The sequence below is a fragment of the Podarcis muralis genome, chromosome 5, assembly GCF_964188315.1.
Source record: "Podarcis muralis chromosome 5, rPodMur119.hap1.1, whole genome shotgun sequence".
NCBI classification, from domain to species: domain Eukaryota; kingdom Metazoa; phylum Chordata; class Lepidosauria; order Squamata; family Lacertidae; genus Podarcis; species Podarcis muralis.
The window spans coordinates 13,563,956-13,591,880 of record NC_135659.1 but is presented as its reverse complement, the minus strand read 5'-3'; the positions used below and the strand labels follow the sequence as shown (position 1 = coordinate 13,591,880).

Genomic DNA, 27,925 nt, shown 5'->3' with positions numbered 1-27,925 from the left:
TTTTGTTTCTTTGTGCACTATTTATTTGTAAACTCTTGCATTTTAGGCATTGGTCAGGCATGCAGAGTGTTTTAGTGGCACAGCTGCAATGGGTAACTGGAGCTCGGGGGGGGGGGGAGGCTCATGAGAAAGGGGGAAGCAACACAAAAGAGATTCACCCTCGCTGACTCTCTCAAGCCTTACATAGACCGCAAAGTTCAAATGTCCCTTCAAAGGACCAGAAACATACTTTTCTAAACAATAAAAGCTACAATTCTAAGTTGCACCCAAAAGGCACAAGACCTCGCTGGCCTTGCCAATTGGTTTACCAGCCCATTCTCCCTGGTGTGTGTGTGTGTGTGTTTCTGACTTCACATTAGAAATGGGAGGGAAGCCCCATTCAATTCACATTTTCAGGCAAATGTACCTCTAATTTGTGGGTCCTGAAACAGATATCCTTCAAAATTCACACTTCTCCTAATATACACCCCTTTGTTCACTTTCCTGTTGTTGGAAAACAACACCATTGGGAGAAGGTGCACCTTAAAATGCATATATTTGTGAAAATAGCATATCAAAATGAACTGTATTAGGGAGAATTCCTAGCAAAAATGTATTAGGAGGAATGCTCACAAAAACACTGATGAATTTTCATGAGACACTTTTTCTTTTTAAGCAAACTGATCGGGAAATGTGCAAAGTAAACTTGATAGGAAAGCATGAGAAATCGAGAGAAACTGAAACTGACAGATTTGCCCTTTCATACTTTGCCTGTACAGTGGTACCTCGGGTTACATACACTTCAGGTTACATACGCTTCAGGTTACAGACGCCGCTCACCCAGAAATAGTGCTTCAGGTTAAGAACTTTGCTTCAGGATGAGAACAGAAATCGTGCTCTGGCGGCGCGGCAGCAGCAGGAGGCCCCATTAGCTAAAGTGGTGCTTCAGGTTAAGAAAAGTTTCAGGTTAAGAACGGTCCTCCGGAACGAATTAAGTACTTAACCCGAGGTACCACTGTATCTTCCTATTTCATTGTTTCCCTGGCGTTTCCTTCTTTCCATTTGCTAAGTTTGTCAGAAACAGGAGACCCTAAGAGGGACGCAAGTTTGAGAGTGGAAAGTTGGCCCCGTGTGACCCCTATACATGCATTGAAGAGCAAGCAAGCATCAGTAAAGCAGCAGTTTGCCATTGTTGCATCATTGGGTAGAGTTCAGCGCTGACCAACGGATAGGAAAACTGCAACCAAGAGAGCAAGGAAGCCAAGGATTTTAAGCAGGGAGAGCAGAGCATTGCTCGAAGAATTGCCCACTGTTCGAGTTTTTGTGGGCTTGATGATCCGCTGTGTCTGGGTCAGGATGGCGTTCCTGGCTCCAGCCCACTTCCCAGGTCCCATCAGGCGGAACTGGAATGGGCTGCAGGGTCCAAAGAAGATGGTCAAGGCCAGCTTGGGATCTCTCAGCAGGAGCGTCAACAGGTTTGGCTTTGCTCCTGTGAGAGCAGCAAGCTCGTCCAGATACTCAATGAAATCTGTTTGGATTGACTGGCTGCGGCTGGTGCCAAACCTTTGAATGTGAAGAAAGACATCAATCACACCAATATCTGAGGTGGAGAAGGCATAACATGATTTTATCTTGAGCACATAACTTGGGCAAGAACAAGTCTATCAGCAGAAAAGCAGAGGTGGAGGCACTCATATTGAATCTGGTGGATTGAGGCTATCCATATTTGTTCCCCAAATTTGTTCTCATAGCCTATCTTTCTTAAATACTTCATTCAAATGATGATATTGTATCCATGTTGTTAATTTCCCTGATAATTCCTTAAATTCTTTCAATTGATACTCTCCTCCCTCCTGTTTTAATAAATTTCTATAAGTCGTCCGGGACATGGGTGGCACTGTGGGTTAAACCACAGAGCCTAGGACTTGCCGATCAGAAGGTCGTGGTTCGAATCCCTGCAATGGGGTGAGCTCCCGTTGCTCGGTCCCTGCTCCTGCCAACCTAGCAGTTCGAAGTGCAAGTAGATAAATAGGTGCCACTCCGGTGGGAAGGTAAACGGTGTTTCTGTGTACTGCTCTCGTTCACCAGAAGCGGCTTAGTCATGCTGGACACATGACGTGGAAGCTGTATGCCGGCTCCCTTGGCCAATAAAGTGAGATGAGCGCCGCAACCCCAGAGTCGGCCACGACTGGACCTAATGGTCAGGGGTCCCTTTATCTGTACCTTATAAGTTGTCCACCCTTCTATTATATTCTTTTTCCACCCCCATCGTTCAGCCCGGACACTGAGGTCCACTTCCGAGGGCCTTCTGGCAGTTCCCTTCCTGCGAGAAGTGAGGTTACGGGGAACCAGGCAGCGGGCCTTCTTCGTAGTGGCGCCCACCCTGTGGAACGCCCTCCCATCAGATGTCAAGGAAATAAACAACTATATGACTCTTAGAAGACATTTGAAGGCAGCCCTGTTTAGGGAAGTTTTTAATGTTGGATGTTTTATCGTGTTTTTAATATTCTGTTGGGAGCCACTCTGAGTGGCTGGGGAAACCCAGCCAGATGGGCGGGGTATAAATAAATCATCATCATCATCATCTGATCTGGAGCTGATATTAACCATAAAGCATTGGATGTTTTTCTTACCATTTGATCCTCTTCTCATTCCTCCTGGTGGTGTCAGCCACCATAGTGCTCTCTGAAGGCAGCAAACTTAGCCCTAAAAAGATTAAGAGTTGGGGCTGAGGTCATGTCTACAATATATATTCTTGGGGGGAAATCATGATAAAGGAGACCAGCTCTTTTGCCCCACTTCTTTTCATAGCTTCTCATCCCATCACACACACACCCCAATCTATTGTTTATGATTTTGTGGATGCCAGAACTTTCTAACGCCTGGACCCAACAAGACTTGAAATATAAGCCAGGCTAGCTTTCTGATGAGGTCATTGCCTGGGGTGATGAGCCATTAAGAAAGCAAGGAGAGGGGGCTGTGTGCCGGAAGGCAAATGGGTGGGGACCCTCCTTCAACTCTTACGATAGTGAGAAGGGCAAAAGCCAGAGTTTAGGGTTGAAAGAGTTGGGTTTTGTGAGCTAGAAGCTGGATAGGAAAGCGGAAGGCTGAAAAGCCAGGGAGGCTGAAGTCTGCTGCGGCTATGGGGAAAGAAAGACCCTTTAGGGGTGTTAATGCTATCAACCTCTCCATTGTAGACTCAGGTTATTTCTTTGTCTGATTGATTTATATACCGCCCTTGATTGCAAGATCTCAGGGTGCAAATGCATGTGTAAATAACCCATATATCCTAAAGACACCCCTGTCACCACTGTGCCTCATTCCCAGAAGGAAACACAGAGCCTAAGTTCCTAGAATCCCTGGAATCTCACACCACCCAGAGATTGGGGTGGCGTGCAACCCTATTTTGCTTTTATATACAGTGGTACCTCGGGTTAAGAACTTAATTCATTCCGGAGGTCTGTTCTTAACCTCAGACTGTTCTTAACCTGAAGCACCACTTTAGCTAATGGGGCCTCCTTCTGCTGCTGTGCCACCGGAGCACGATTTCTGTTCTTATCCTGAAGCAAAGTTCTTAACTCGAGGTTAGCGGAGTTTCTGGGTTAGCAGCGTCTGTAACCTGAAGCGTATGTAACCTGAGGTACCACTTTACATCTTTAATAAGAATGATGTGTAGCTTTCCTCACTTTAATAAAGTGGTTCTCCAGAATATTATTACTGATTTCCTTAACTCTGATAATGGAAAGTTAATATACTGCAAAGCAGTTACATTTGCAAAGAATCTTGGGAACTGGAGCTGTGTGAGGGGTGAGCTATAGTTCCCACGATTCTTGGGGGGGGGGGGAGCCATGTGCTTTAAAATGTATGTTGTGGTTTGACCATAGACTGGAATGCTTTTCTTAACCTGCGTAACGAATACAATGAGTCACGCAGCACCATCAACGCATGTTGTCTTTTACAGATTGACAAGTCCCAATCTCAACGAGCTCCCAGTCAAAATATTTATCACTGCCAGGAGGGAAAAGGAAGAAGAAGGAAGAAAACCAAGAGGCGAGCGATGCAAGGTGCACAGAGCAACACAGCCAACTGAAGTCATAGTTTGACCCCTTTTGCCACAGCCACAACATCTGGCTCATTCAAAATGCACCAGAGCAAACCAGAAGAGATCCAAGGCACATAAAAGTGCTTTGGTTTTGATGTGCAACAGGTGGACCCACTGTTTTACTGAATGATAACATAAGGGGCAGCCTGGCTAAAAGAACAATAAAAAAAAACCGCAACCCTCATAATATCATAGTGGGGGGAGGCGTCCCCAAGAGACTAAGCCATCAGAGATGAGATCGTCCTCAGAAGGCGGTCCTTCTTGCAACTGGGCCCCTGGACACACCCCTGACTAAGTAGGTTTTGTTTCTTGGTCTAAGTTTCATTCCTCTAAATAGGCATCACGGGTCACAGCCAATCAGTGCATCAGTGCAAGAGTGCCCTAGGCACTTGACTGGCACTGCTGAACACCCGCCCTCCCACCCTTAGTGTAGGTTCCTGGCCTTGTTTTGGACTTTGTGTGAGTTGCCTGTCTTGGGACAGGGGCCGGGTAGGAATTTTTATCCATCTGGCAAATTGGCACTGGCCACTTGGTTTTTTTGCCTACCCCCTTAGCAATCGTCACAACTTTCCAGGTTTGGCGGTTAGGCATTGGCTTAATTTTGTGTGTGGAGGGGAGGTGTGGCCATCACCTGCCCCTCAATGATCAAAAGGTATTCCGTTAAAGGAATCTGGGGGTCCCGGATCTCATCTGAAGTCCACTTGATGGGCTAGGGCCATGCCAGGATCACAGGAAGAGTTTGGATTTGATATCCCGCTCTATCACTACCCTAAGGAGTCTCAAAGCGGCTAACATTCTCCTTTCCCTTCCTCCCCCACAACAAACACTCTGTGAGGTGAGTGAAGCTGAGAGACTTCAAAGAAGTGTGACTGGCCCAAGGTCACCCAGCAGCTGCATGTGGAGGAGCAGAGACGCAAACCCAGTTCACCAGATTACGAGTTTACCACTCTTAATCACTACACCGCACTGGTAAGCTTCTGTCGGGCAAAACCCTGATGTTGCTGCCCCGATGGGTTTACCTACATAGACTCTGTCAACTGGAGCAGTAGTCCGTTATAGTCTTCAGCCAATGCCTATGCCAATACCACTCACATTTAATTTGCAATCAATAAAGTTGTGGCCTTAATGCTACCCATCAACCTTAATTCTGTGTCTGTGTGTAGTTATTTCATGGGGGCACTGGCTTGGGGCCTCAAGACGCAACTGCCATTCCAACAGTTGCAAGTCTGCAACAGGTCTGCAACTTGGGCGTGACCCCTTTAACAGCTCAAGAAGTAAACGAGTTCCATTCCTTCCCCAGCAAGTGCCATTGGCCAAGTGCCTCTACTTTTCCCACCAGCCAATTCTTGCTTCACGGCCTTGGAGTCTATCTACCCCAGGATACTGAAAGACAGAAAGACCACATGCTGCCCCACCCAATTTCCTTCTCCCTTCCCTTAGTGCCCACGTAGGCATCCCAAGGCTGGGAGAAGATGGCTGTGCTTGAGGGAGTTCCCAGTTCAAATCTCACGTAAGCAAGCCACTCATCTCTCATCTTCAGCTGCCTGATTGGTAGCGGTGCAGTGACAACATTGGCCTGTATCAGAAAGCTGTAGGTGCAATTGCCAAGATAATGTATGTGCAGTTCTTGGGCAGCTTTATATAAATGCTGGTTGTCATAACCATTATTATTACAAATCCATGATCAAGCTGCCCAGATTTTGGATACTGGATTTTTAAAGTTTTGATTAGGATTTATGGTGTCTTTGGCTCTCTATTTTGATGGGATGCTGTGTGTGCCTACAACTCGTGTTTCAACAGCAAAACTGAATTTTATAATCAAAGAACTATCAAAATATCCAAATTTATATTTGGGGACATGTCAAATGTGTAATTACAGTGGTACCTTGGGTTACAGATGCTTCGGGTTACACGTTTTCAGGTTACGGATGCGCCGAAACCCGGAAGTACCAGAACGGCTTACTTCTGGGTTTTGGCGCTCGCTCATGCGCAGAAACACTAAATTATGCTTTGCGCATGCACAGAACCGCCAAATTGCGTCACACATGTGCGCAGACATGGCACTGCAGGTTGCGAATGCTTTGGGTTGCGAACGTGCCTCCCGCACGGATTACGTTCGCAACCCAAGGTTCCACTGTAATCTGATATCCTAACTTTGAAAATTGCCAAACTACATGAGTAGCAAGGCAAAGTAAAACAATGCTTCACTAAAAGTGTAATTGTTATTTCCTGTTTACCTCCGCATTCACCCCCTTCTGCTTCTTATAATGTTTACTCTATTGTAAAATGTTAGATTGCAACCTCCTCAAGGCAAGGAACTGTTCTTTTGTACTATGCACTCTGACTGAGCTGTATAATCAGAACCAGAATCTTACCCTTAAAGACTCTGGTCGCCCAGCGAGCTTGCAGCTCTGCAGTGGGCATGATAGGCCCAAGGGGCTGGATGAGGCCAATAACAGCCAACGTTGGCTTCTCCAGATGAAGAGGAAAGACGTGTTTATACAACGGGACCCGATTGTCTTCCACCTTGATCACTGACTTGTCCAGGAAAGGAAACGCAACCGTGTAGCCTGTTGCAAAGATGGCAATATCCACATTCTCCTCCACAGTTCCATCTTCAAAAATGACAGAGCTCTCGGTGAACTCCTTGACGAGTGGTTTCACCATCACAGCACCACAGAGGATACGGCTAGGCAAATCATCATTGAACACTGGCTCTTTCATCAGGGATCTGGAAGGCAAAATGAGAGTGGAGAAACATGCCCAGAAACTGGAAAGGATAACACTGTTCTTATTCTCCACCAATAATACAGTAAGCCAGCAACCTATGTGCATTTGACTTGACTGCATTCAGCTTTTCGTGGGGGGGAAAGATAGTAAAAATTAATAGAAAAGGGGTGGAAAGAGGGCAGGCGCCCCTACAATGTCATGAAAAGGGGCAGGAGTGGAATGGGGCTGAATGGGCTTATATGCGCTCCACCGAAGGGTGAGGTGGGGGGTGTTTGGAATGGAGGTAAAGGGACCCCGACCATTAAGACCAGTCATGGACGACTCTGGGGTTGCTGCGCTCATCTCGCTTTACTTGCTGAGGGAGCCGGCGTTCGTCCGCAGACAGTTTTTCCAGGTCATGTGGCCAGGACGACTAAGATGCTTCTGGCGAACCAGAGCAGCGCACAGAAACGCTGTTTACCTTCCCACCTGAGTGGTACCTATTTATCTACTTGCACTTTGACGTGCATTCAAACTGCTAGGTTGGCAGGAGCAGGGACCGAGCAATAGGAGCTCACCCCGTTGCAGGGATTCAAACCGTCGACCTTCTGATTGGCAAGCCCTAGGCTCTGTGGTTTAGACCACAGCGCCATCCGTGTCCCTACATCAGAAATGGAACCCACATGTAAAGCAAGGATTGCTTGTATATACAATTTTGGCTTTAGGTGCAATCCCTGGAACATAACTCTTCTACAGTGCTTCATAGGGTTCAAAGTGCTTCACATACCGTACTTTTCCGTGTATTCGACAAGGTTTTTTCTTTAAAAAAGAAGTTATAAATTTGGGCTCGTCGTATACATGAATAGTTGATTGGCGGGACGGTTGATTAGTTGCTGCGCCTATCCGGAGACTGTCAGAGGTGATTGTGTGAGAGAGAGAGTGGTGGCTGTGGCAACGGCTGCTGTCGATTGGCTGCTGCTGCTGCTATTGGGCAGGCGATTGGAGGCTGCTGGTGGCGAGCGGGCACACAACTGGTGGTCATGTGTGGTCATGCAGGTGAGCGATTTTCATCAATTCCCCCTCTCCAAAAAAAAGCTCAACAGCTCAACAACTCTGGACAATCCTCCACACCCCCAGAAAAGCTTAACAACTCTTGGTAATCTCCCTCCATTTTCTTAATTTGGAGTCCCCCAAAATAGGGGGTGTCTTATACACGGGGGCGTTTTATACATGGAAAAATACGGTACTTACATTTCCCAAAATGCTGGTGCAAGTTGGACATGTCCAGGAAATTTGGAATTCTGGATGCGTAACACACAGGCTCTTGGGGAGGGGTGTGCGCTATTTCCTCATTCAAGAAAACACACTCTAGGCTTTTTCTAGCACTCACCTTTCAAGAGAAAAGTTGCAGCCCAACCACAACCAGGTTTAACTGGAAACATGGCCAATTAAATAGGGATTTATTTATTTTTAGTTAGTGTGCTTGGACCTGATCTTTCTTGCACAGACCCTCCAGAATTTATCCGGGACTGCCAAATCCTAAGCTGCTGCTCCTCTCCTTTCTCTACCATTCATGCCATACCCATCATTATCTATGTCCCAGACTCTCCGAACACAAAAATAGCTCTCTCTAAGCCTTGGGGCTGAAGGCCTGCTTCTTATAGGAACAGTTCTGTAACTAACCATAACTGTGTGTGGGTGCAAACAATATATTGTGCACCCCCTACCCCATTGCTATTTGCATAAACACTCACACAGAAATAATAATTTGCAGGGCAGTCTTTCCTTGACTTGAAGTCAGGCTGGACAGGTTACACTTATACCCCCAAACATGTACTTCTTATACGAATGCTTATAAGAAGTAAGGATCACCTGTCCTCAAAGGAGCCCACTTTCTGTATTTCTGTGTTTGCATCTCTTTTAGGTTTACTCTGCTGGTTGGAAGGTGGAAAGCCCAGATCAGTGATCCATGCAGAGGCTGAATGAATTTTGAATGAATGAATCCATCAGCAATCCATGAAGAGGCAGAATAGGCAGTAGCATCCTCAGATGATGCAAAGTTCTTCTCACAGATTTCCCGGTCTAAACACAGGGACCATATGCCTTTTCAAAAAGGAGATGGATGGAAGCATAGGACTGACAGAATTTGTGTCTAACTGCCACAAGCTGCCTTTCTTCTCTTGTTATGTCTTGCAATAACCATGTCAACAAACCCAGGTCACATCAACCCCCTTTTGAAGCAAAATGACCAACTATATCAGGCCTAGGCAAACTCAGCCCTCCCAATGTTTTGAGACTACAATTCCCATCATCCCTGACCACTGTCCCTGTTAGCTAGGGATGATGGGAGTTGTAGTCCCAAAACATCTGGAGGGCCGAGTTTGCCTATGCCTGAACTATATACCTGTTTCGAGGCAGCAAGCCATAGTTCTCGTGGCTAAACCACTGGTTCATTTTCCGTTCCGTCATCCATTGCAAAAGGAACCAAGGGACAGAATTACGGATCACGTCGTTGAAGCGAGTGTGAAAGATGGTGTCCCAAGGATAGCCATTGTCATACACTCGGCTCATCACCCAGGTGCCTCCCCGTGTGCTGAGGAACACCTGCGGAGCAGCAAGAGAAGAAGATGAGCCCCCAAAACTCTCTCAAAGCTTCCTCTCTCCTTCACAAATCCAGTGGCGTAGCGTGGGTTGCAAGGGTCCCAGGCCACACAGAGGGGGGGGGGGGGAGAGGGAAACGGACTTAGTATGCATGCAAATTCAACTGCCTAACAGCGTCTGCATCACCCAGGAGATTGCAGCCGCAGAGATAAGACAAGAAGAGTTGTTTCGTTGTCTGGAGAGGTCACTTCCTGGTTCACAGGAAGAAGCCGTGTTCCACAGAGCCCTGTGATGGAAGGGCACAGCTGTATTGAAGCAGCACGGGGTGTTGAAATCTTGTGCCCCTAACAATTTTGTGCCCGGGACATATTTATATATGTTTTTGTATATGTATGTGCAGCTGCTTTTTAGTGTTTTCCGCTGCTGATCTCTTAGCTGTTCTTACTTTATCAGCAAGCGGACTTGAGTCCCTGACCGGCAGGGTATATATAAAATAATGTTTACTGTTACAATATCTGTCTACATCTATCCTCTTTCTTACCGTAAATCTTCTTCCCATTCTTCTTCCTCTCTCTCTGCTCCTTCCTTCAGTCAGTGGGCCCTGCTGCCAGCCGTCGCGTGGGTAAGTCCACCTTAGGTTGGATTCCATCTATTTTGTTTTGTAATCCATGCCTATCAAGAAGATATCTAAATCTTCACATCACCCCTCTCCCCAAACAGCCTCTTTACCTTCTTTGCCTTCCTGCAGATCTCCACAGCGATGTCAGCAGCCGAATTCCCCATTCCAATGATCACAACAGTCTTCCCATTGAACCCATCAGGGTTTTTGTAATTTCGGCTGTGGAAATAGTTCCCCCGGAACTTTTCGAAACCTGCCATGAAGCAAAGAGTTGCTACAGCATTTGCAGAATAACTTAATAGTTGCAAAAAGTTGTTTTTGGATAGATTCCAGATCAGGATATCACAGCATTCAGGTACGAGACAAACTTTGCTTGGCTCATCTGCAGAGGAAGAATGCTATTCCCTCAAATATATCTTCTCATGAGAGGAAAAAACTGGTAAAAACAATATAGCTTTAGCCAAGTGACTACCCGTTTTGTGATCAAACATTGGTGCAGTATGCAGTGCAAGAAAGTAGCCTTTTAGAATGCGAAAGTCAATGACTTTAAATCAGTATATATTTGTAGAGTCAGTGATCTAATGGAGCTATGGGGTTTTTTTTTATTCCTATTTTTATTTTACATCCAAAGAGCATGCTAAGGACAAAAACATGTTAACTATGGCCTCTTCTTTTTTCTTTTTTTATTATATATCATGCTTTTAATACAAACTTTAAAAAATCTGGAACAATAGAAACTGTACAGATTTGATCAACCTTTGTTGTTTTTTAACTAACTAAATCTCTAGACACGCCAATGTCCTGTTCCAAAATATTGCACAACATTCTGAATGCAAAACTCTGCTTGTATTCCTCTTTTGCTAGAGAAAAAAGAAAGAAAAAGAGCAAAACCCCCCTCTGGATCCCTACTCAATGGCCCCCTGCATGTAAGAGCCAAAAAACCAAACAAGAACAGCATGGACCTCTGCATTAAAAAACATACATAATTCTGTCCTCTTTGTGTCCATACTCCAAAATCACACGTTGCTGATTCGCTCTTCAAAAAGGGCCAGGAAGGAGGGAAGCGAGGGGAGTAAAGGAGCTTTCACTGATGCTTTTTTAAAATTTTCCTGAAAAAAGTATTTTTTTCCCTCTCTCCTCTAAGAAAAAATCTCGAAAAGAAAAAAGTTCAAATTTTTTTTACGTTAGAAAAATACATATATTATATATACCTCTTACATTTTACAAATGCAGCAAATTATTCAATATAAAGGGACAACAAAAAAATTAACACAAACCCATAAAAATAAACGTTTTTTAAAAATCTCTTTTTCTTCCTAAGAAACCAGGTAAATTAGTGCAGGTTTTAAAAATAAAATTGAAGCTGAACGTCTAACTCTTGAGACAACAAGACCAAAAAAGAGGCCGTGAGTTTCATTGTCGCCAGCATTGGAAATGCTTCTGGCTCACGGTATGTGTTCCTTTAGGAAATACAGAGGTTGGTCCTTCCCCTTTTCCTCCTTATGAATGCAGACTTCTTTTCAAAAAGCAGTTAACAGGATAAAGCAGTGGGAAACATCACATGTTGCAGGTGCTAGTGAGGTTCTCTCTCTCCCTTCAATATACTTAAGCCTGAGAAGGGTACATAACCCCACCCAAGGCAGTGGCTCAGGGCAGCTTTCTGCTGCATGTGGAAGTTCTCGGCGGAGATTATGCTCTAGAGGGTTTGTTTGTTTTCTGGCAGCAGAAGGGTGAGCTTGATTATGTCTCCCTCTGAGCCATCATTTTCTGCCAGATCTTCTATCCGATGTATCCCCTCCTTCCCCTAGGAATTCCAAGTAGTTGGCTAAGATAAATACATTTGGAACTTTGACATGGGTGGGAAAAAATCCAGAATTTGGAAAAAAAATATGCAAAAGTTGAACAAATTAGGCAACAATGCTTGATTTGTTTTCACCACATAGCACAACTAGGGATGAAGAGACATGACAAAATCATATATTTGAGGGAATGAGATAGGAAAAGATTTCTCGTGGAATTGTAGGGGATGTAAGGGCAAGGGACATGGGTGGTGCTGTGGCCTAAACCACTGAGCCTAGGGCTTGCCGATCAGAAGGTCGGTGGTTCGAATCCTCGCGACGGGGTGAGCTCCCGTTGCTCGGTCCCTGCTCCAGCCCACCTAGCAGTTCAAAAGCACATCAAAGTGCAAGTAGATAAATAGGTACCGCTCCGGCGGGAAGGTAAACGGCTGTTCTGTGGGTTGCTCTGGTTTCGCCAGAAGTGGCTTAGTCCTGCTGGCCACATGACCCGGAAAAGCTGTCTGCGGACAAACGTCGGCTCCCTCAGCCTGTAAAGCGAGATGAGCGCCGCAACCCCAGAGTCGTTTGCAACTGGACGTAACTGTCAGGGGTCCTTTACCTTTACTTTTACCTTTAAGGGCAAGGGAATGAGGATATTTATCTGCACAGGCATAGGAAGGATCACCTTAATCCCTACCCAGGGCTGACCTAAAATTTTCTTTTGCTCATTCCCAGCCCTTCCCCCTGCAGAGAATAAGTATAGCACATGCAATAAGAGTTGGGTGCGAAACCGGCTTCCGGTCAGCTGCGATCCCAGCGCAAGCAGGGTTTTACACCGTGAGGTGAGAACCCGAGCTATTTTGAGGGATAGGGGTGTCTCCAGGGCGCGGAGACCCCCAAAACTCCTTTGAAGGGTGTTCAAGGAGTCTAGTCCTCGGTACGACCGAAAGAAGGATCAAACCGGCTACCAGGTACCCGAGAAAGGCGAAGAGTGTAGCGGAGAGATCCAGCGGGTCTAGAGGAGCCATTTTCTAGCCTTCAAATAGCGAAGCCCTGCGCTTGCAGGGAGAGCGGCTTGCTCTCAAAGAAAAAGAAACCCGATACCTGCAACTTTGTAGCTAAGAGCAGCAACAAGGAAGTCTTGGGGAACAGAGAGAGGAAAACGGAGTTCAGTCGATAGCCGAAGTCAATTTAAACGCGGCGAGAAACCAGTGCTAAAGAGAGTGAGTAATCTGCCCGGGCGGTAACGTGGTTCCCTTTTAAGCCCTCTCTCCCCCTCCGGAGAAACAAACGTTAAAACACAAAGGAAGAATTACAACCGTGGAGGAGTGGAGGAGCTCGGAAAGGGTCCAGGAAAAGAGAGGGCTGGCGTCCTTGATGAACAGGAGGTTAAAAGTAGGAAAAAGGACGCTCTCTTCTTTTGTGCTTTAATGCTATATATGTGAGTGGAAATCTTGGAAGAGAAGCACCCGACGCCATTTGGAACCTGAGAGAGAAGTTTGTGGGAAGAGGGAAAAAAGAGGACAGTGTTCTTTGATATTTGCTAGCGTGCATCGGGAACTGCTTGGGTAGAGCCACATTCCCTCTGTTAAATCTGAAGACGGAGGTTTGAGGTTAGAAAACGCTAAATTTTTAAGAGACTAAGGTTACTTTAAGAACCAGCGAGATCGTGTGCTGACTTGACGAACTTTTGAAAATAAGATGGAGGAGATGGTGTGAGTCGTGACTAATCCCCCCCCCACTCATTCTCCCTCCCTCTCTCCCTCCCCCCTACCTGACCACCCAGCACTCATTTCTTTAGGTTTAAATGCCTCCTTGCTATTGAGCTTTTTTAAGCCTTCCTAGCTCTTGGACTAACTAATAGAGGACTAGTTGGGTCGGGAGAGGAGAAGAAGCGTGTGTTTCTGGGACCATCACATACTTAAAGGAAATATCCTCACAACAGGAACCAAGTACTGGCCGATAAGTGAGATTACGATTGAGATAGTGAAGACACACGACGCACTATTACGGATCAACTGTTCTGCCCCTGATTTTTGCATATGGTTTTACTGATTATGGATTAGTGTTTTTTTGTGGGGAGTACATAGAGATAGTAAATGTAAATCCCAGCAAGGAAGGAAAGTGAAAAGTGAAAATAAAGAAACAGTGGGAGGTACTAAGAGAGGGTGGGAGAGAGGGAGGGGTATAAAGGTATAAAGGGGTAAGATGTCTCATACAGGGAAGAAAGGAACGAATGGGGGAACCCCAGGAGAGAGGAGGGGCTCGAAACAGGAGGTGGATTTTAAGTCGGATATTCTGAAAATGTTTGCAGAAATTAAGCAAAGCCAAGCTAACGTAGAGCATAAATTAGAATTGGTGGACAAAAGAATTGGGATAGTAGATAAAAAAATGGAGGAAACTGTGAATGAACTAAAGGGCCAAGTAAAAGAAATATCTAGGAGGACGCAGCTCACAGAAGAAGGATTAAAAAGGACAAAGGGGGAGATAAGAGATATTAAGAGGGATAAGGAAAAGATCAAATCAGATGTAATGGAGTTAAGTAGGACACAGGAAGAGATAAAAGATATTATAGCGATGAATGAACTAAGGCAGAGGGGGGTGAACCTGAGGCTGAGAGCGGTCTCAGAGACACAGAATGAAAATGTTAAAGAAAGATTGACGAAGGAGCTAGCAGAATGGATGGGTATATCAGTGGAAGAAATGGCCAATAGTGTACTGAACGCATTTAGAATGCGGGTCAATGCAACAAAAGCAAAGAGATTCACAGGTGACTGTTTGATTACTTTCAAAAATAAAGAAATGAGAGACAGGATCCTTCAAAGGAACAGAGAAAAGAGATTGAATATAGACGGGAATTACATAATTTTGTTTAAAGATATCCCAATTAGATTACTTAAAAAGAGAGACTCTTATAAACCCCTGGTGCAGACATTGAGGAAAAATAAGATTGAGTTCAGGTGGGAATTCCCGGAAGGGATATCATTTACATACAGAGGTAAAAGACATAAGCTTATAAACCAAGAAGAAACTGGGAAATTCCTTAGGAAATACAAAGAGCTAAAAACGGAGGAGCAAGAATTAGGGAGAGGAGAGAGGGCCCCATCAGGAGAACCAAGAGTGCTAGAGGAGGGAGAAGAGGAGGGGAGTGGGTCGGGAGAGGAAGAAGAAGAGGAAGTGGAAGATTCTGAGAATATATAACTGATAGGAAGATTCTAAAGAGTAACGAAAGGAAAAGCTAAGCATTATGGGATTAAAAATTTGGAATTGGAACATAAATGGGATGAACGACAAAAAAAAGAGAAATAAAATTGAACAATGTTTGAAAAGGAAAAATTTGGACATTATCTGTCTTCAGGAGACGCATGTGGCCAGAAAGCATAGAAAGGTGTTGATTAATAAACGGCTAGGAAATGAGTTTGAAACCCTGGATAGGGTAAAGAAAAGAGGTGTGGTACTGTATATTAGTAGTAAAATAGAAGCTAAAACAATGTTCAAAGATGAGGAAGGGAGGATGATAGGGGTCAATATCAACTGGCAAGGAGAAAAGATGCTGGTAGTAGGGATCTATGCCCCGAACGGTAGTAAAAATGAATTTTTTAAAAGATTAGAAGAAAAACTAATGGAGTATGTCGATCAAAAAATAATCCTAATGGGGGATATGAATGCAGTCGTCTCGCCTGATATGGATAGACTTAGAGACGGAACAAACAGAGAGGGGAAACTACCAAAATCTTTTTTCGCCTTAGCGGAAAACTGCAGTTTAGTGGACATCTGGCGCCTCAGACACCCACTCGAGAAACAATTCACTTTCTATTCAGAACCTAACCAATCACTCTCACGAATAGACCAGATTTGGATCTCAAAAGATCTATGTCCAAGAGTTAAACTTATAGAAATAAGACCGAAAGTAATATCAGATCACAATCCATTAGAGATAGAACTAGAAAGCTTAGAGAAGAGACCCTTTAGATGGAGATTAAAGGACTATTTGTTAGATGATCAGAAAGTGGTGGAAACGGTAAAGGAAAAATTGACAGAGTACTTTAAGGATAACTGTGATAAAGGAACAAAAGAGAGCGTAATTTGGGATGCAAGTAAGGCAGTAATAAGAGGGTACTTCATACAACAGAATGCAATTAAAAATAGAAATAGAGAGAAAAATAAAGAAGAGATCCTCAGACAGATAATGGCAAATGAACAAAAGTTAGTCCAGAAGCCTAACTGCCCAAAGACAAAAGAAAAAATAAAAATACTGCAAACCCAGTTTGCTACAACAATAAACAGAGAGGTAGAGTGGAACATTAAAAGATTTAGACAAAGAAACTTTGAATTTGCGAACAAACCAGGGAAATGGCTTGCCTGGCAAATCAAAAAAAGGAAAGAGCAAGGGACAATCAATAAAATAATAACAGACGGGGAAGAAAGAACTGATCCCAGAGGAATAAGGAGTGAGTTTCTTAATTATTATAGAAATTTGTATAAAGATCAAGAGAGAGTTGCCCCAAGGAAGATAGAAAGATTCTTAAAGGAAAAAGGGGGACAAAAAATTCCAGCAGAAGGGAAACAAAGACTGAATACCCCAATTGAAAATGAGGAAATAGAGGAGGTAATTAGAGACCTAAAGAGGGGCAAAGCACCAGGCCCTGACGGATTTACTGCAGGATATTACAAAGAAATGAAATCTATTTTGGTGGGACCTTTGAAAAAGACTATGAACATCATCTTAAAGGAAGGAGAAATCCCAGAGACCTGGAAGGAAGCATACATCACGTTCCTCCCCAAACAAGACGCGGATTTAACCCAGGTTAAAAACTATAGACCAATCTCACTGCTGAACACGGATTATAAGATATTCGCAGGAATCCTGGCAAAAAGGTTAAAAAATGTGTTAGTAGATATTATTCATACGGACCAGGCAGGATTCCTGCCAGGTCGGCAGATGAGGGATAATACAAGACATATTATTGATATGTTAGAATTTTTGTCTGTTAGGATTGATAAGCAAGTCACAATGATGTTTATTGACGCCGAAAAGGCGTTTGATAATGTGATATGGAACTTTATGTTGAGAAATCTAGAATATATGGATGTAGGTAACAACTTCTTCAACGGGGTAAGGGCAATATATACTGAACAAAAGGCCAAACTGATTGTAAATGGTACGGTTACGGAAGAGATAAAAATAAGGAAGGGCACAAGACAGGGCTGTCCGCTCTCCCCGTTACTATTTATAACAGTGTTAGAAGTACTCTTAAACTCGATAAGACAAAATGGAAATATAAAAGGAGTAACGTTAGGAAAGAATGTGTATAAAACTAAGGCCTTTGCCGATGATTTGATAGTGATGACAGAAGACCCTATAACCTCAGTAGAAGAAATCTTGAAGGAAATAGAATCATTCGGAGAAGTGGCTGGGTTTAAACTAAATAAGAAAAAAACAAAAATGATATATAAAAACGTAGATTCAAGGACAATAGAGGCAATCCAACAGCAATCACAGATAGAGACGGTCAAAAAGGTCAAGTACCTCGGCATCTGGCTAACACCTAAAAATATAGACCTATATAAAAATAACTACGAGCCGATGTGGAGGGAAGTAAAGAGAGACTTAGAAAAATGGGGACGGTTAAAATTGTCAATGTGGGGAAGGATGAATATGATCAAGATGAATGTTTTATCAAGACTAATGTTCCTATTCCAGTCTATCCCTATAATAAAAGGGTGCAGGATTTTCAAAGAATGGCAAAGGACAATTTCGAGGTTTATATGGCAGGGCAAAAAACCCAGGATTCAATTTAAATTACTAACAGATGTAAAGGAAAGGGGGGGCTTTGCCCTGCCAGACCTGAAATTATACTATGAGGCATCTTGCCTAAGTTGGTTAAAAGATTGGGTTAAATTGGAAAATACGGAGCTCCTCGATCTGGAGGGCTTCGATAACTACTTTGGATGGCATGCCTATTTATGGAAGAACAAAATGAAAGCACATAAGGGGTTTGGTAATCATATATTTAGAGGACCGCTAATCGAAGTGTGGGAAAGATATAAAAATGTGTTAGAACCGAAAACACCACACTGGTTATCACCCCTTGAAATAACAAGCATAAAAACGATCAATATGAGAAGCAACTGGGCAACATATAACCAGTTAGTTATCAAAGTGGATGGGAAATGGAGAACAAAACCTTATGAACAGATAAAAGAGTATGTTTACGATTGGCTTCATCACCAACAGATTAACCAGATGCTTAGCAGAGACATCAAGGAAAGAGGCTATGCGGACAATGACTCGAAATTTCAGACGGAAATAATAAATAATAAAGTGAAAAACATATCCAAGTTGTATAGGATGCTGCTAGACTGGAATTTAGCAGACGAGGAAGTTAAATCAGTGATGATCCGCTGGGCAAAAGATATAGGGCATAGTATACAATTCGAGGACTGGGAAAGATTATGGAGAGACGGGTTGAATTTTACGGCGTGTACTGTGATAAAGGAAAATGTCATGAAGATGGTTTACAGGTGGCACCTGACACCCATGAAACTTTCAAAGATGTATAAGGTGGATAATAAGTGCTGGAGGTGTAAAGATGCAGTGGGCTCCTTTTACCACATGTGGTGGGAGTGTGGAAGGGTAAAGCTGTTTTGGGAGAAGGTTTATACCGAATTAAAAAAGATACTAAAGTACACGTTTGTAAAGAAACCAGAAATTTTCTTATTAGGGATGCTAAGACAAGAAATAAAAAAGGAGGATCGCAGATTGGTATACTATGCGGTAACAGCAGCAGGGGTTTTAATAGCTCAGAGGTGGAAACAGCAGGAAATCCCAACAACGGAGGAGTGGAGATCTAAACTATCGGAGTATGCAGAACTCGATAAATTAACGGGGAAAATTAGATATATAAAAGACCAAGTGTTCATTAAGGATTGGGGAAAGTACGCAGATTATCTGGAAGGTATTAGTGATGGACAAATAACGCTAAAGGAATTTAAAGATGCACTGTGATAGACTACGGGTTATTGGGTAAGGAAAAGAGAGAACAAAATTGGAGACAATGACAATAACAATATAGAAGATGAAACGTGTAACTTTATTTATTGCTTCGAACGACTTGCGGCCAAGCTGAAGGAAGTCCTGAAAGAAACAGCTATGTTATAGGAGATTGTAAAAACAATAATTATGTGTACCTTTTACTTGTTTCTTTTGTTTTTTCTGTATGTTCTTTCTTTTTTGTGTTGTTGTCTTTGTTATATGTGTGTTATCTTTGTTTTTCTTTTTATGGAATAATCAATAAAAAAGAATTTAAAAAAAAAAGAGTTGGGTGCGAAACCGTTTTCTTGTTTGCATTTGTCATTTTTGTCCCTTCATTTCTCCCCCTCCTTCAACTTACAAGCTCATAGCTAAGGTGAGAAGAGTCTCTTGAATTCTGGCTCCCTGGATGCTTGCCTCACTTGCCTCTTATAGTTGGTCCAGCATGACCTCATGCCTGGTCACTGAACCTCACAAACCCAACCAGACGGTGTGTTGTCAACTGAAATAAGTTCAGGGTTTTCAACTCTCTTTTAGGCTGAAGAAACCTTACCAGGAAAAGACTCCACTGGGGTGTATGCTTCTATCTGGTGGCCAGTGCAGATCATGACAGCATCGAAGATGAATGACTCCTGCTTTCCATCTGTCTCTGTGACCATGGTCCATTGGCCAGTGGTGGCGTAATCTTGGCTTTTTTCTAAACTGATGACGGTGGTCTACCATGAAGCCAGAAAAAATGGCACTGTTACTTTGCAACCAGTTCTCTCTGACACCACGTTCCTCGCTCCCCACTTCATTGAACAGCAGGCAGTTCTGAAGGGGAAATCTTTGAAGGGCTTTTGAAGGCTATTGACAAGCTGGAAGAGGACGACCAAGTTGGTCAAAGGTCTGGAAACCAAGGAACTACTTATGAAGAACAGTTGAGGGAATTGAGTATGTTTAGCCTGGAGAAGAGGAGATGGAGAGGAGATATGATAGCCATCTTCAAATGAAGGTGGTGGACTCTCCTTCCTTGGAGGTTTTTAAGCAGAGGTTGGGTGGCTTTCTGTCATGGGTGCTTTAGTTATGATTACTACATTGCAGGGGTTTGGACTATGTGGTTGTAACTGCTAGTAAGTGTTGGTACTGTATGAAAAAAAGCAGACTCGTTCCATGTGTGTTGGACGTTCTACAGACATCAAACATTTTGAAAAAAGAATTGTCCAAGCAACATCACTAAAGCTAATAGATTCTCTTGTCTTAACATTATTACAAATTTAGTTCCCAGAATTAAATCAACATACCTTGAACCTGATATACTTGAGCAGACCAAAGTGCTTTGCATACAGTCGCAAATATTCCAGGAACTTGGAGTTGTGCAGGAAGTTTGGAAAGTGGTCAGGCATTGGAAAGTCACTGAAGCAGGACATCTCTTTGGAGGAATTGGTGACGACAGAGTTGTAGATGCTAGCCCTGTTTTCCTCCACCTTTTCCTAGGGAGCAATAAGAAGATTCCTGCTTGATCAGCTGCCTCCCGGAATCCCACACACATAGCACGAAGCCAAAAGCTCTTCACCATTGTTTGCCAAAAGCTCTTAACCATTGTGAGAGCTGGACCATAAAGAAGGCTGATCGCCGAAGAATTGATGCTTTTGAATTATGGTGCCATCAATTTGTATTTTAATTAATTTTTAGAATGTATTTATAATGTTGTACTGTTTTAGTGTTGTTAGCCGCCCTGAGCCCGGCTTCGGCTGGGGAGGGCGGGATATAAATAAAATTTATTATTATTATTTATTATTATGGTGCTGGAGGAGACTCTTGAGAGTCACATGGACTGCAAGAAGATTGAACGCATCCATTCTTAAGGAAATCAGCCCTGAGTGGTCACTGGAAGGACAGATCCTGAAGCTGAGGCTCCAAGACTTTGGCCACCTCATGAGAAGAGAAGACTCCCTGGAAAAGACCCTGATGTTGGGAAAGATTGAGGGCACAAGGAGAAGGGGACGACAGAGGATGAGATGGTTGGACAGTGTTCTCGAAGCCACAACATGAGTCTGACCAAACTGCGGGAGGCAGTGGAAGACAGGAGTGCCTGGTGTGCTCTGGTCCATGGGGTCACGAAGAGTCGGACACGACTAAACGACTAAACAACAACAATTGTTTGCTTCTCAATCAACTGTTGCCAGATGGTTCACTATGTCTGAACATGGAGGCTCCATTAACGTGCTATGACTAATAACCCAATTGGCCTCAAAATCTCCATAGAGATATAATGCATCCCCAGCAAGGTGTCACAACCAAAACATTCATCTCCCTGTCTATGCAATCCAGTGCACCCATGAGTCATCTGACATCCACAGCAGAATAAAAAATATTCCAAGAGAAGCCATTTTGAACAAGTTTTTGATATACGTATTGAACAATAACAACAACAAAAATTGATCCAAAAGGGAATCCAGTTCATCCTCAGTTGAAAGCTGTTTACATACTATAAAGAAATGGAATGGGGCGTTCCCAGTGTTCTTAGGATGCCATTATTCCAAAAAGCACAGTAGAGGGTAAATAATCCACATGACTACAATCAATTGGTCACAGATCTTCCAGTTCTAGGAGCGAGGGTGAAACAATCCACCCAGTTATGTTCAGCAAAAGTGGAGGGCATTTATTAAACCATCAGCACATTGTTTGGTTTGTGGCTGCTGAGGGACAAGCCAATTTTATTTTGGCACAATTCAAGATGAAAAGCAGCTCTGTCATAAGGCAAGATGAAATTTCTACCCCAGGCGGCAGATTATGTGTGCCACATGGGCAGATCTGCCTGCTGGGGCATAATCCACTCCACAAAGTTTTCCTCTTGCAAACATTGCTCGACAACTTTGATTTCCTGAAAAGAAAGCTCAACAAATTTGGCTGCCCCCTCCCTTAGCAAAAATCCTGGCTACACCCAAATGGAAGACATGAATGGCATGAAACTATTTACATTATTGAAAAAATATTTCACACCTGGTTTGGCTCTTAGTGACCAACACTGGATGAGGATGGGTCTGGCAGTATATTCTGCCATGAAATGTCCCGGCACCTATGCACACAATTTCAGCTGCATCCTTTCTGGATCACTGCAATTCAGCCAGAAACGTGAGTACTGGCGAAAGTGAGGACAACTACCAGTTGATGCAGACTTTTAGAACTAGGTGCCTTCCTACATATTAGTGGCAGCTGAGGTCGAAAGGAGCTTAGCCACAGAACACAACTATCAGAATCAGGGCGTGTCCCTCTGTGGGTTGTAGTGGAAGATTCCCAAGATACATTCATTCAGTGTTCTAACCTTTCAAGCGACAAGTCTCCTGACTTACTGTGAATCTCCATAGTCCCCCGATGTCACTGCTTTGCTCAAAGCAAGTGGGCTCAAGACCTTCCTCCAGGCAGCCTTTGATGGATGTCAGCCCGCTCACTCCAGCACCAATAATGGCAACTTTCTTAGCCATGGTCCCCTACCGGAAGGAAAGATCAAAGGCACAGCTTACATTTCTCCCTTGAATCAGAATCTGTCCTCTTATTAATGCTAGGGGTGTGCTACCTTCGCTCAGAGGCTTGGACAGACACTGTGATTCACCCCAGATCTGTGGACAGCGGTCACTTCCCGAAGCCTTAGATGTCTTTCCCATTGACTGGAGTGAAGACACCAACAAAGGCATATCGCTTTTCATTTGTTGGCAAATTTGGATGAAATGTGCTTGCGTTGATGCCCCTTCTGGGGAGTCTTTGCCAAGAACAAACACAGTTAAGAATAGTGACATTGTGCCAATCGGGGCAGATGATTCAAGCAATGCTCACATCACGTTGCAAGCAGCATGACCTGAGAAGCGTCCACATCACATTTCAAATGACCCGAGCGGCAGTGTTCACATGACCCTTCACACAGGCTTTCTTTGCATAAGGGGAGAGGGAAGTGAGGGGCAGATGTTCCAAGCCATGTTTACATGACCCTCCCCACAGACATATGATCCAAGAATCTAAGAGTATTTCAAATGATCCCAATAGAAGCCACATCACATCTTAAACTTGCAGGACCCTGACCTGACAATTTAGAAAGTACATTCACACTAGCGTTTTAACGATCGCTTAATGATATTGGAAAGTGCTCCAAGCTACTAAAATCAGGGGCGTCGCAAGTGGTGTGTGTGTGGGGGTGCGGTCTGCCCCGGGTGTCATGCCTGGGGGGGGATGACAAAAAACCCCTGGGTGGATCGGTGTGGTGGCGCTTGCACCCGCATCGAGCGGATTTTCACGATTGGAGTGATTGTCGTCGTGAAAACCCGCCCGCTGATCGCGCAAATCCGCCCAGCGATCAGCCTGGCACCCCCCCAGGGGGAAGCGCTAACATCCCCGGCGGGCGGTTTTATGCAATCAGCGGACAGGTTTTCGCAATCGGCGGGTGGTGCTGGCACCCCTGGCGGGCAGTGCTGGCACCCCCGGCTGGCCAGCACCGCCCGCCGATAGTGAAAATCCAACCGCCGATCGTGCAAACTACTGCCTCGTCTAGTTCCACTTGCCACAAGAAAGTTTTCGCCATTAACTTGTATTAATTTTATACCCACTTCTCCCATTGGTGAGAAATCTGTGGGTAGCACTACCAATTTACAGTGCAACGCTGTACATGTCTGCTCTGGGACAAGCGTGCATGGTTATAGGCAGGGCTTTTTATCAGTCGGAACTCAGTTTTGGCACCTTTCAGGTGGGCACCATGGCCATTATTTATGTGATCGTCGGTTGGATTTGCGCAATCTGCGGGCGTATCTGTTTCACAGATACCCTTCCTAATAAAACCTTAACAACTTTGGGTACCCTCCCTAAAAAGCTCAACAACTCTGGGCAACATTCCCAAAAATTGCAATGTGGGGTCCAACAGTAGAAGAATGGCAGATGAAGATGTTAGACTTTTTGGAGCTAGTTTGAATCCGCGATCAGAAAGAAGAGGAATATCAAGAAGATTGGAAGAAATTCAAAGACTATTTAGCCAAATATTGTAACATAAGTAGAAGTCACTGGAAAGTATCAAAGAGGCCTAGGATTAGAGTAAGAATGAAGTGTAAAATACTATGGATTTAGATAATTATGAAAAAAGAAGAAGATAGTAAATCGAAGGAGTTAATTTGATTAGAAAGAAGATATTAGAGAGCTGTTACAAGGTGATTCAATGAAACTCAGGGGGGATTCGAGGAAGTCAGTTAACAATGAAAATTAAATTAGGTCTTAGAAGTAATATGTGTCTATATGTTTGCTTTTGCTTTTCTTTTTTCTCTTCTTTTTAGGATTGTAATGTGTGTTTTTCTTGGAGTGTTATATTCATTATAAATTTGGAAAATCAATAAAAAAATTGGGGGGGAAATTGCAATGTGCAGTGTGTGTGTGTGTGTGTGTGTGTGTGTGTGTGTGTGTGTGTGAAAAAAATTTGCACTGGGTACCACCTCACCTTGCTACGCCTCTGACTAAAATGTGACATTTCATCTGCAGAAATTCAACTTCAACATGGAATGAGATGAAGAGGGAACCATCCATATATTATGTTGCATGCCTTTTTTTTTTGGGGGGGGGGGGGGAGAAGATAGCAAAGGGTGGGTTTTTCCCGGGAAAAGCACCGGGACAAAACAACAACAACGATGCTTGGACATGAAACTTTAAAGCATGGAACTGTGCCTCAAAATGCAGCACCAAAGGAAGTCTGGATGAGGCCATAGTTGAGGAGAAGAGATATTGGTTATATTGGATTAATGTGTGACATGGGAACTGGGGTTTAAAAAATGGTTTTGCAACTTGCAGTCCCCTCTATTGCTTTCTTATCATAGGAAGGAATTGTGTGAGATGCGTTATCTACTGAAGCCTACGAAAGAGGAGAGATGAGGACAAATCTCATTTCCAAGGTTAAATTCATACTTCTATAAGCATTATTATTCTTTCAGGTTATAGAGTAAAAAAGCTACCATATTTTTCGCCCTATAGGACGCACATTTTCCCCTCCAAAAATGAAGGGGAAATGTGTGTGCGTCCTATGGGGCGAATGCAGGCTTTCGCTGAAGCCTGGAGAGCGAGAGGCGTCGGTGCGCACCGACCCCTCTCGCTCTCCAGGCTTCAGGAAGCTATCCACAAGCCTTGCGCGCCAGGCAAGAGTTCCCGCGGGCTCTCAAGGCTTGTGGGTGACAGCCTGCAGCCCGGAGCACGGGGCGCCCTCCGGAGGATAGCAGCCTGTTCTGGGGGCTGGGGTCGGGGGAAGCTCGGGCTTCCCCCGCCCCAGCCCTGCGGCTGGGGGGGGAGAATAATTTTTTTTTATTCATTTCCCCCCCAAAAAATGAGGTGCGTCCTATGGGCCAGTGTGCCCTATAGGGTGAAAAATACGGTACTCTGCTTTGCTGTCACCTTAAATTGAACGTCTGAATTCAGTTTAGAGTCAGGACTACAGGAAAACACAACTTACATAGGTACAGAGCAGTGATACCTGGAATAAACTTGAAGACTAAATTCCTCTGGCTTTAAAAATTGTGAGTATATTTATTGACCATAATCCACCAGAAACTTATAAAAATTTAAGCCTGTTGATTTCAGTAGGATTCAGAATGGCTGGTGAGTATAAAGCTGATCTCATGGTTACAGCATAATTTTCACGCATCTGAGCACCATTTAAAATGTGTTTTTATTTTTATATATACACATTCAGTTAAAGTTGTGACAGACAATTTCATTTACATAAAGCTATTCAGGCTGCCACTCATTATTTTGAAAATGCATTGATTAACACAGTAATTAATTAAAGAAAAGTCAGCCATATTTATAAGAAAAGGCAAAAAAAGAAAAGAATATAGTACCGTACTCAATGAAATATTCAGCTAATATTTATGCAGCTTGGATATTTGAAGGAAAATGTTTTGCAGCAGTACCCAGAATTAAACTGGACTCTTAGTAACAGCTGGTATACTATTAGTCACATAATGAGAAGCAGCATTAAATATTAGTTGATAAAACCATGGGAAAATAGCTATAATGACAAAGTGAACATATTTGTAATAGTAAAAAAGAGGAGGGGGTAACTAGAGACCTTTTATAAAATTCATTGACCCAAATATAAACAGAGGAAATATAGAATGAGGTTCCCTAGGTTGGGAAGGAAATGAAAGAAAAACATGGAATGATTTAATCTGTATCATGTAAATTATGTAAGTCAAATAATGCAAATTAGATATTAAGAAAGTGAATATAAAATCTGGTTAAAGGAAGAGCAGGTATGATTAAAGTAATTTCGATAATTATGATCTGTTTTGTTGTTCTTTATTTGAAAAATGTTACCAATGTGATATTTTGATATTTCCTTATGGGAAAAAAAGAAAGAAAATTAATGAAATTTTATGTAATGGATCGACTTATGTATTAGTAGATTTTGCCAAATATTGACTTCTTAAATGCAGATAGGAAATAGGAATTGGAATTGTGACAGTAGCACCCCTTAATAGTAAATATTGGTGGCACTTTAAGAAACTATGAGGATGCAAGAGTGACATCTCAGATTTTGAAGTGGTTTGCTGTTCAGGAAAGCTCATGATTGAGTAGTTTGAAAACGTAAGTTGTATGACTTAAGATATAAGTTTGTATTTTACATAATAGTGTATAGTAGATATATTTGTACAATACTCATATATGTCTCTTAAAATCATTCAAGTAAACTTTCTAATGTTATTTCAACTTGTCATGCAGAAATTAGGATTACGGTAACTTTTGGCTGCTGGTTGCAGATGGACCTATTTACTTAGGACTTTGGGAAAGTTTGACATTTGGATCGTTTTTATATCATTTTTATCAGCTGCTTTCATGCACCGCTGATGTTCTGTATTTCAGTATTGTGAAATGTTTGTAGTTCTTTGTTTAATGATTTCGATTGTGAGCCGCCCTTGTACCATATGAGATAAAACAATTACCTATAAATCAGAGTACTTCAGCACACACAAGACAGAAATTCCTCATTCTCTCTTCGGGAAACAGAAAAAGCAAAACCATTTTTAAATGCTCAACGAGGGCACAAAAATCCTAACTGAGCATTTAGAAAGAACGGGTCAAACCTCACATGTTGGTGAGAGATTTGTGACCAGATCTCCCCTTCATTAAATTTGATTGGCGCAAGGGGTTTTTAACACATTACTCTGCACCACTTTGACAAATCAAAACTGTCCCCTGGCCAGAGATTACAGGTACAGTATTTGCATTTGGTGGAGGAAGCAGAGAGTGTGAGCATTGTAGGTGCGAGAGGTAGATCTGGAAAATAGCACAATGGGGGAAAGAGTAAAATACTGACCCCAATGAGAGAGAGAGAGAGAGAGAGAGAGAGAGAGAGAGAGCGCGAGAGAGAGAGAGAGACTGAGAGAGAGATTGAGAGAGAGATGGCTGATCTGGTCACAGATTTCTCAGTTATGTGGTTTGACTTGAAGAGTCAAGAGATAAAAAGGTTGAAGAACCAAAGTACTGTAGGGAAATGATACTTCTTACCTGGCTTCCTCTGTTGCCTGGATTAAGCAGATTGTCCCTTCAGTGTCTAGAGGGAAATCCACACTCCAGCTGAGCTCCAGAGACTTTTGACAAATGAAGAGTCCATGCTCACGTGGTTCTTTATCTCTCAGGCACAGAGCACTAGGAGTTAACTTGTTGATGCAGATAGATGCCCCTTTCCCTTGGAACGGTCTTTAGGGGTGCTGGTGTGTGTCTGTGTGATAAACAGAGTTGCCTTAAAATGTTCTGTGGATGTTTGTGAGCAACCTTCTTTGAAAACACAAGGAGTTTGGCAACCTTAGCCAAGAGCTAGGGTTACACAATCACATGGAATGTGGGACTGTGGATTTGGGCTTATATGTTCTCCCTTTAATGACAGCTATAGGTAGTGGAGTGGTGGAAGCTGAACTCGCTGGCTTCCCTTGAAAAGACAACAGGACAATTGAGAAGCAGTTGCCGTACCTTTGCTCTGCCTACAGCTTGCGCCAAACAAAGGATACTCAACTTAGACGAGTTCCAGCTGGTAGCAAAGTAACTGTGGTTTTAGCATAGCTGTCAACCGTCCCTTATTTGACGGGAAACTCCCTTATCCC

The 27,925-nt window shown here is 43.4% G+C and overlaps 1 protein-coding gene across 4 annotated transcripts; it reads right to left on the bottom strand.

Annotated features, from left to right (window-relative positions):
- On the bottom strand, positions 1-27,565 carry LOC114598599 (dimethylaniline monooxygenase [N-oxide-forming] 2-like). Of its 4 annotated transcripts, none has more exons than XM_028732443.2 (9): positions 27,333-27,564; positions 22,157-22,294; positions 20,105-20,293; positions 19,375-19,537; positions 10,121-10,263; positions 9,195-9,394; positions 6,457-6,812; positions 2,613-2,685; positions 1-1,542 (listed from the first exon to the last, which is right to left on the bottom strand). In XM_028732443.2, exons 2-9 carry the CDS (start codon positions 22,286-22,288, stop codon positions 1,191-1,193), a joined length of 1,608 nt encoding a protein of 535 aa, XP_028588276.2. In that variant the 5' UTR covers positions 22,289-22,294; positions 27,333-27,564; the 3' UTR covers positions 1-1,190. The 4 variants fall into 4 exon arrangements, with proteins under 4 accessions (XP_028588276.2, XP_077784424.1, XP_077784426.1 ...); XM_077928298.1 differs by lacking the exon at positions 27,333-27,564 and adding an exon at positions 22,381-22,518; XM_077928299.1 differs by lacking the exon at positions 2,613-2,685 and having other exon boundaries at positions 1,309-1,542; positions 27,333-27,565.
- Between the last annotated feature and the right edge of the window lie 360 nt (positions 27,566-27,925).

What these genes read in the sequence shown, in the direction of transcription:
- LOC114598599 (XM_028732443.2), bottom strand. Translation starts at nt 22,288, where the DNA reads ATGGCTAAGAAAGTTGCCATTATTGGTGCTGGAGTGAGCGGGCTGACA. An exon ending in TCTGCAGGAAGGCAAAGAAG is followed by an intron (nt 9,395 to 10,120) that starts GTAAAGAGGCTG and finishes GCTGCTCCGCAG; the next exon opens with GTGTTCCTCAGCACACGGGG. An exon ending in GGCTTGCTGCCTCGAAACAG is followed by an intron (nt 6,813 to 9,194) that starts GTATATAGTTCA and finishes TTTGCCTTCCAG; the next exon opens with ATCCCTGATGAAAGAGCCAG.